General features: G+C 45.2%; 1 protein-coding gene across 1 annotated transcript; it reads right to left on the bottom strand.

The window, feature by feature from the left end:
- Positions 1-5,209: 5,209 nt before the first annotated feature.
- On the bottom strand, positions 5,210-8,908 carry TCEANC2 (transcription elongation factor A N-terminal and central domain containing 2; the record flags this gene model as incomplete). The annotated part of the gene is made up of 3 exons (XM_010165281.1): positions 5,210-5,398; positions 7,262-7,455; positions 8,767-8,908. Coding segments are annotated over 3 exons (525 nt in total), but the record flags the coding sequence as incomplete, so codon positions are not given.
- Positions 8,909-9,491: the final 583 nt, after the last annotated feature.

Below are 9,491 nucleotides of genomic sequence, written 5' to 3'. Positions count from 1 at the left end.
AGCCTTCAGCCATTCAGTCTCCCTGTGGTGTCTCTGAACAGACTGAAGTGCATCCCATGATGCAGACCAGCCCAAGGCAAACAGGATCCTCCAACTCCTTGGCCTCGGCCATGAGAAGAGCCGCCCTTCCCGGGAAACCAAAACCCTCTCCGTGGGGAAGCAGCTAACCCTGCCTGCTCGGGGGGGCAATGCCAGCCTGCACAGGGGCATCTCTACCTTGGGGGTCCAGGTACCTGTCGGAGACACCAGCCATGGTGGCACAGGTGAGGAGGCAGCCCTGCCATCTGGAGAAGCAAAACAGATCAAGCATATGGACAATTAAAAATGCAATGACAGCGTTTACAGAGAGTTGTTTTCCCAGCTTATTTTAAACCCTGTTTCCTGGCCATCATGGCCCTGGGGACAGCGAGGTCCTCCCCTGCTCATGGGGGTTTTGGCATGCCAAGGCTGAACGGGGCATTTGCTCCATGACCTATGGGAGAGTTTACAGCTGGGTTTTGAGCCTACAGCCATGTCCCTGCATGGGGTTCAGGAGGCATGGAGATGACCCTGCCTTCCCTCTCCAGCTGGCTCTGCCCATCACAGCCCTCCTCCTCTTCCTCCATCCATCCAGGACAGGAGTGCAGTGTTTGCAGTGCAAAAATTTCAGTTTAGGCAAAATAGTGGCCACAGCAGAAATGGTTTTGGCTTCTTTTTTTTTTTTTCTTTTTGGCCCTTAGAGCTGACTGCGCTAGAGGAACAGCATTTGTCCATCAGAGGAGCACCCTTTATAGGGTGATAACTGCTTGCTGTATAATAATATATAATTAGCAAGGATTATCCCATAATCTAGTCTAATTGACAGAGACCAGGGATGTTGCTCAATGGACTGCCAGCAGAAGAATTAGAGCATCGTTAATTGCAGTGTAACCCTTGCACAGGATTCCCTTTTCTGCATCCTGTGGCATGGCAGAGTCCCTTCATGCCTCAGTTTCCCCCTCCTGTGAAACAACAGTACATCCAGCTGAATGGGGTGGGATTTCTCCTGCAATACCAGCACCTGTGCAGAGAGGTATTTAAACAAATAGAGGAGGGTTCTCCAGCCCTGGTGGTGTCCTCCACAACATGATCTCTGCTATGAGAGGGCCCACTCATGAGCATTAAAAATATTTTAAAAGCACTGCAGCTATTTAAAGTAGCAAGGGGCACTCAGGGCTCCTGGTGCTGCATGGAGGAGCAAGGGTTTGCTGGAACCCCCCGGTGTCCTTCCCTCCCTCTGCCTCTTCTTCTCTGCTTTCCTCTATCCCTCCTCTGTTCCAGCCCCATCATGTGCTCCTGCCCTGTGGTGTGCTAACATACCCTGGGAGGAGAGTTCCTGGACCCTACTTCAAATGATGAGGGCTCCAAAAGACATCTCTGGCTGCTCCTTGCCTGAACATCTCTTAATCCAGGGCCAGCCTATCAAACTCTTTGTATTATAGGTCTGCCAGGGAAGTGAATGAGATCTAAAAGTTCAGGTTCTTTGTGGAGAAACCTTTGAAGAGCTTCTTAAAAGATGAAAAATGGTGAGCTGCTGTGCACACTCTTTTCTGAAGGACAAGGAGGGTCTTGTCTGCTCCTGTCTTCTTTCGCCCAAGTAATTTGCGGCGGGACAAAGCTCTCCTGAGCTGTGCCTGCTGATGGGGAACGGAGTAAGCTGTCACCTTCCCAGCCTTGCTCTTCAGAAGTCAGCTCTGGCAGGGGTGAATTCCCCCTCCATCCCTCCCAGTGCTGCTCCTAGCCCACCCTGTGTCCCCCAGGGGCCAGCAGCACAAACGGGGGAGGAGAGCAGATGTTGCTCCTCCCCAGAAGGTGCTTCCCTCCTCTCTTTGCTGGGGGCAGCAGGTCTCCATAGGTCTGTTGGCTTTATCTACCCTTTGGCTGAAAGAATTCTGTGGGCTGAGCTTAATCTGGTAAGAAAAGGGAAAAAAGAACTTTTTCTCCAGATTGGATGCCTCCTTCATTTAATGTTTCCCCTGCAAAAAGGGAACCAGCTATTTCAAAGGCACCACGCCAGGGAAACCTAGCACCACTCAGCCCTTTCATCCTCCCTTTTAATCTAAAAGGGTTTCCCCTTTAGCACGAAGACAGCAGCTTGTGGAGAGTCCCTGCCTTTGTAACGTGTCTTACGGGTACCCTGTGGCTGGTGCGCATCACACAGCGGCTGCCAAGGAAAACCGGAGGAGAAAGGGGAATTTAGGAGCAATGCAGGCCTGGACCAGCACAGCCAAATCTGAGGATGCGCAAGGGGCTCCTTCTTCCTCCAGCCTGATGTGTAACCCGTGGGGCAGGGGAACCCAAGCTAGTGAGGGTCCTGCTGGGAACCAGCCAAGCCTGGCCTCCTGCTTTATCCAGGAGCCACACAGCCTCAGTCTCGCCACTGGCTGCACTGGCCAGGAGGGGGAAGGAAGCACTGAGGAGTATCATACTGATTCAGTAGGTAACCTAAAGCATAAATAAATGCAGTTGTGTAGGTGACATTGCTCAAAGCGGGGAAATCTGGTCTTTATAGAGCAATTAGAAACTTAATTGCTGTCAGGTATCGAGTATTGTCACATTCAGCATCACCCTTTGGGAAAATGAGCTCTATTTTGGCCTGTTGCTCTTTCATCTCCCTTTTTGTCTTCCTTTCCCACCTTGCTTTCTGTTTTTGCCCTTAAACCATTCCCTTGTTCTCTACATTTCATCCTGTTCTGCAGGTCTTCAGTCCAACCCTCCCAACCGGAATCTTTTCCAGTTCCTCCAGAGTCAGTTTTATGCAAAACCGAGTTTGTGAATCTTCATCCCAAATGATACTGCCAGCTTTGACATCAAGTTGTAAGAGCTGGACCCAGAGCTATATGCTTAGGTCACTTTGAAAACAAGTTGGGCAAAAATATTAGCCATAAAATAGAGGACATTCATAAGAGTTTCTTCCTGGTGTGCAGTAACTCTGCATCCCTGAAATTAATTCCCAAAAGAAAAGTATTTGGCATGTATTGAGAATGAAGTTAAAAAAATCTTCTTTGCAATGTGTGCCCTTTAGAGCTAGCTGAAGGTATCCAAACAGATCAAACAAAAAAGATCTCTCTTCTCTGAAGGCTGCTCGGAAAAGGAAGGTGTCAGGGACTAGGAGAGGGAATGGAAAAAGTCACCTGGAAGAGATGAGCTGGGCAGAGCTTTGCTTATATCCCAAAACAGTCTGATGACACAGGACAGCCTGAGCTTGTATTTTGTGTGGAGCACAAACACTCACATGCACCTCCAGGTTGTTCCACGTTGTCTGTGGACTTGAGGAGGTACTGGGTGTCTCATGCTAACCCCAGGTGATGTTTGGACAGCCCACAGGATTACAGCAAAGGGATCTCAGACAGGCCTGCTGACAGCAGCTGGTACCTCTCCTGGCCTCGCACCACTTCAAAAGGGATGCACCAAGGATGAGCTGCACTCAGGTTTTAGTTTTGCTTTTTTTCTAAACACACTTTGAGGACAAGGCTGGTGTTCCCCACTATATGCCCATTCCTCCAACACTGCAAACAACACAGGGGAACTCTGGGCCTGGCAGGTCCTTCTGTATATTTATGTTATATTTTACAGCACTGTGTCATGGATGGTATCCCTTCCATGGCACAGTTTACTAATAAGAGGGGAAAGAACCACCCACATCACCTTCCCCTCTCTCAGCTGGTTCCCAGGGCTAAACTCTAACAACAAAAGTAGGTACCTTCACAATGTGTCCAGACAAAAAATGGTCTGCACTGGCCCAAACAAACAAGACAGGGGTTTAGGTGTTTATAAGAGAACCTGCAGTTACCTAATGAAATTTATGGAGTTCAACACCTCTCAAGTAAGTTTTGGGTGTTTCTTTAGCTTCTAGTATCCACAGAAGAAAAAAGTATTTAGCAGGTCCACATAATGAGTCAGTCATGTTTTAGGGTGAAGATACAATTAAAGACTAATTCCTAGTTTTCCCACTGTCCTTAAGGGACTCGAGAAATAAGAGTGCTGACCATAACTGATCAAAAGACACTTCTTTATGGCATAACAGACTTCAGTTCCCATTACTGTGAAAGGCAGGTTTCCCTCACCCCCATATTTGGTTCTGTCTAACCTGATAACTCAGAAAATGGTTTGTGAGCAGTCCCTTGTGCACATACACACACAGAGAACACTTTATTACTACCAGTAGAGAAACACGGTGCCTGTCACAGCTTTAACAGTAGCTTATGGAGAACAAAATGACTTGTGGCACTAAAGAAATCAGAGCAAATATGAGAGGCAAGATTTCCAGTTTTTAATAACAAGAAGGAATTAAAACAATAGTTTGTTGCATAAATTTGTTCACACAATCATTCTGAACCACGTTCTTTTTGGAGGAAAAAAGCCTTTCAAAGGAGTATTTTTGCTTATGACCTAATTTTATTTTGAAAATTCATTTCAAGTTTTTTTTTTTCATGTTACACAGTAAGAACAAGCACCACATTTAAATGATGAGTGAGGTATGGAAGTCTGAGTGAGCTGCTCATTAAACAGCAAAGGCATTAGATAGCACCTCTACTCCAGGGCATTTTGATTTTCACCCCAGGGCTTTAGAAAATGCCCACAGTTGCAGGATGACTGAGTTTATGGAACGGTGGGTATCAAGTTCCTGAAACCCATTTTGCATCCAGCTCTGGAATGCAGCAAAGGTAAATCACCTGGCTTAGCAAAACAGCTAGCTCCTGCCACAGTGCAACAGACATGGCTGATTTAGAGTTTAGAACTAGAGTTTGCAGTTATCTACTAGGAATCTTCTCCCATGGACCAATTACCCTAAATTCCCATATTTCCTACCAGCACAGAGCTGCTCCTTCACGTTATTCAGCTGATTACACCCGAAAATCAACACCAGGGATGGAGCTAAACTGAAATATGACAAAAGGGCAGAAGTGAGAAACAGGTGAGTCAGCAAGGATGGCTTTGTAGCAGGAAAACAGACACCAGAGTAGAAGAAACTTTTTTTTGCAACAAGCCCACACGGATTTCCATCAAGTCAGATTTACAGCACCACTTTCATCATTAGTAGTTCTTGTCTTCAGCAGCCCTGCTCATGGAGTGGTGCCAAGTGAGTCACACTGTCAGCACTTCTGCGCTCCCCTCACGACAGAAAAGGCTCCCAGTTCCACAGACACGTAGGCACGTGAAGTTCTCACTCAGCATCAAGCGTGACACCTCACTTTTTATGGCTCTGTACAAAGGCAGGGACAGTGAGAGTGCCAGTCTTGACTTCTGCTCGCATTTCAGGTTTGTGCTTTAATGAGAAGACAAGAGCTCGCACCATTCTGCGATACGGTGCACTAATGAGACGGGAAGAGAGATGAAAAGCTTCTCGCTCAATATTTTCAGCCAGTGGGTGATCAATCTGAAAACAGCAAAGTATAAAATTAGATCTTTACATTTAATAAGGAGACCAACTGATTGAAATTGGAGTTTGGTGCTTTTCAGTGTTTCTTCATCAATCAGCTTACACGTGAGGAAATCTACTTCCCATCACAAGTGTAACAGGAAAGCAATTTAATTCCACCCTAGCAATTAAGGAACAAGGGAACATGGTCAGTAGCAGGGAATGTATCCACATCTCCAGCTGGGTGGCAGTACTTCGCCATCACAACAGGAAACTAATCTGCAACTAGCTTTGAGTATCAAGCTCAACTGCAATTATAAGCTATGTTGTAGTGCCTCCATAAAGCTCACTTTTGATCTTGCTGATATAAGGTACCTTGGATACTATTTTAAATTTGATTCCAACAGCAACTCTAAGACATGCCAAACACTTGGCAACTCTGCCAGTTGCTATAAAGGGAAATGTGGGCTCTCTGTGTTTAGAAGGAGGTGTAATTGACAATGCAGAAAGGGATTTGCTAAATGTTAATTACGTAGTTATTGCTTCAACATGTGCCAAAACCTGTAATTTAGCAGAGCTCAGAAAAAAATCCCCCACCCATCAAGAAATGGTTTTAATTTCACTTCTGCCTCTTGTGATGGGGAATCTCCCATGTTTTGCATGCAGGCGATTCCAGCATGCCAAGTAGTATTCCTCCAGGTACTTTGCTAAACTCTGTTTTCGCTACTCATCACTAAACTGCCCTTCTGCTGGGCAGCACTAGAAACTCCTCGGATCCATTCAGTCCCACCTTCCCTTCTCCTTTTTGTCAGCCTCTCAGGTGCCCCTGCTCCCCATTTGCTGGAACTCTGTGGCTCCCCTGCTTATATATGCTGTTCATCTTGTGCTGCAAACTTTGCTTGCATGTAAGGTCATAGCTGCAAACTAGAAGGGTATTTTTCCTTGCTGTGCTTTCAGGTGAGTCCTGTTCAGAAGCGATTCTGCTTTACCAATACTATTTGTTTTAGGGTGGTACTGTAGCCTTTATATCCTGTAGGTTCAGACTTTACTACCAGTCTTATCACCATGTGTAGATGTGCTTGCCAAGAACTAAGCTCGACTCAGTGGGCAGGCAAAGGTGAGCTCCCACCTAATCATTCTGAGGCACTCCCACAGCAAACCATCCTTTTGTGCTGCCTCAGTCCAGATGGACTGGAAGTTAGAGAGGTTGTTCTCAGAGCTAGCGAACATATAGCTTTGAAACTCTTTGAGTGCATATCACTTGACTTGTCATTTAAAGGATAATTAATGAATAAATTTAAAAGAATAATTATTATGGCATTTCATAGACCAAGCAAACTAGTAATTAAGCCTTAGAGCAAAACCCTGTTCATTTACTTAAAGATACCTGAGGGATCTGGTATTCATCACCACTTTATATACTGTCAACCTTGCTTCTATGTTTTTGCAACAGATTTAAATTTGCAAATGTTTAATTACTTAAGGTATGAAACACCCAAAAGGTCCCAGTGTTGTTTTCACAGTGTTAAGTAGTAGGAAAAGCTTTATGTTCTATTAACTTCCTCTTTCTTTTGAACAGCCCAACTGCAGTAGATACACAACTATTCTGTTGGCTGGTTATGTAAATGAGAGCAAATATACGTTTAAATGTACATGTTTTTTGGTTAACAACCAAAAAAGAAATATCTACCTTGAAAACAAAACTACTTATAAGTAGGGACATGCAGCGAGTCACTGAAAATAGGAACAGATCATCTGGTCCTGTCCCCACTCTGCAGGCAGGACCAGCTTCACAGTAGCTATAGCTGAAGAAGGTTTGTTTTAACTTGTTCCTACAAGAAGTGACCCTTTGAGCCAAAGACAAATGGAGCTGAACGTTACCTCTAGATCTAGGGCTTCACAAAGCAGCTTCCGCGCGTTCTTTCTGAAAGCCTCGGTCTTGGGATCGCTCCTGACCTCTATGGAGGGTTTGTTTGAATGGTCTCTGATGAAAGTTCGCCACTCTGTGTAAATATCTTTGGCAAGGCTGGCCACATCGTGATCTGAATGCTTGCGCATCTTATTCACCGTGTGACCTGGAAAACAGTCACGGCTCCTTCAGGTTTGGTAGGTGGGCAAAACATAATGGACACCAGTCAAATCATATTGGTGCTAAAGCAGCCATCTTTAATTCAGGCAGCATCAGCAAAACAACCAGAGCATTGACACAAATATAAATAGAAAATTATTAGGAATTAAACATGAAGTTCTCACTCCTTGACCTCTGCAGTGATTTCTGCCTGAGCAATTAGCAAGGAACTGACCTACACACGTGAAAATTACCTTTCCAAGTCACCAAGGTGTGGAGAGACACCTATGTAACACAGGGCTATGTTAATTTTTCACACAGATACCACATCTGGTGAAAGCTTGTAAGACTGGCCTACAAAGAATGCTGTTTTTAATTTTAAACTAAAAACCCCTTGAATGAAGCAGATGTTGTTGGTGATAGCTATAGCATTTTAACACACAACACCAAATGGAATCTTTCCAATTGGTGGGGCCTGCCAGTGCAAAAGAGGCTTTCCTCTGAGAGGAGACAAAAGGGATCTTCTTCCAGCAGAGTATTTCTCTCTGACCACGAGCGTTCTTGGCCAGGAGATGTCACTGTTAGGCTTCGGTGGCTCTTGCAGCCCAGTCACTTTCAGACAGGCACTGGGAAAAATCTCGGGAAAAGCCTGAAGCTGAACATGGGTCATGAAATGAAAATTCAGAAGTATGGGGAAGGGGGCAGATCGCATCTCCTCTTCTAAGGCACGGGAGGCTCTTTGAATAGAGATCCAGCTGCTCTAATGGCAAAGGCCAGCGCAACTGTCTCTCAGCCAGGATGCTCTCCATGGACAGGAAAGGCAGGGACCATGTGGTCTCACATCAACCCTCCCCCAAGGGAAAAAAGCCAGGAATCGGTTGTGTCATTTGCATGGAGCTGCCTGTCTGCTGGGGATTTCTCAGTGTGAGGATCCAGTAAGCAGTTCTGGGCCAGTCTGAGGAGAATTTCCTGCATGTTCAGAGGATGCAGCCAGAGCAAATAGATGAGCCACATCTATTGCAAGAGAGCACTCTGCCATGGCCCTGACAGATAGCAGGAGAAGGAGTAAGACACACAGGTGCCCAAGAAGAGCTCTTCAAAAATTTGACTGCAGAAGGGGTGATGCAGTATTTGATAATAAGCAAGGAATTTGGGAGGAATTAGAGGATAGATGACTTTTTCAGTACCAGCTCTGAAAACTGCAGGCTGGATATCAACAATTTTTTATTGGCAGCTACACTCACATCTGTTTTGTACTGACAAGCCAAGCAGATGCAAGACAGCCTAATATTCACAGTCTAGTTTAAACAAGATGTACCTATTTTTGTTGAAAGTAACACTTCCTTGGAAGGTATTTTCTTCTTCAGCTCCTCCAAAGCTTCAATCAGATTCTCTTTTGGTTGCCCAGGAAGCTCAAGCATAGACTTCCATCGTTTTATGTCTTCCACAACCACAACTCTCTGGAAAAAGAGAAAAGCCATCAGGAAAGCAGAATATTCTTATTATAAATAAGGACACTGGCTTCATCTCAGCTAATGGGCTGTTACCAACACATGAATTATTGATTATGGCATGAACCAGAGCACAGAATACACGATGGCCTGGAATGATGGGTACTTGCATACTACTGCAAATCAAAACAGAAGTAATTAGAAGGCAAAGCGAGATGTTTAACCTTGGTCTGTCAAACTTAGGGCATGTAACAGCAAATCCCTGCTAGCAAGGATGTATTTTGAACTTAAGGAGTCCGTTGTACAAATGTCTCTTACTAGAAAAAGGGATAAGAGGGAGGCAGCTAATTATCTTTAGCAGCCTGGCAGAATCCAAATCTTGCTCAGACTGGCTTTAAATTTAAAATAATAGCTGCAGGGAGAGAAACAAAGCATTAGGGAATATGAATGCAAACTCAAGTACACTGGACATTTGCAGTGCCTTTCACCCTGTTTTTGCCGCAGACCTTGACAGAACAGGCTGCAAACAGTGCAAGCCTGGTATTTCAGATGTGAGGCATCTTACAAAGGTTCGGCAGCGGTCAGACAGCCG

Source organism: Antrostomus carolinensis, unplaced genomic scaffold, assembly GCF_000700745.2.
Source record: "Antrostomus carolinensis isolate BGI_N321 unplaced genomic scaffold, ASM70074v2 scaffold2303, whole genome shotgun sequence".
Lineage (NCBI taxonomy): Eukaryota > Metazoa > Chordata > Aves > Caprimulgiformes > Caprimulgidae > Antrostomus > Antrostomus carolinensis.
This window is presented reverse-complemented; position numbering and strand designations above follow the sequence as displayed.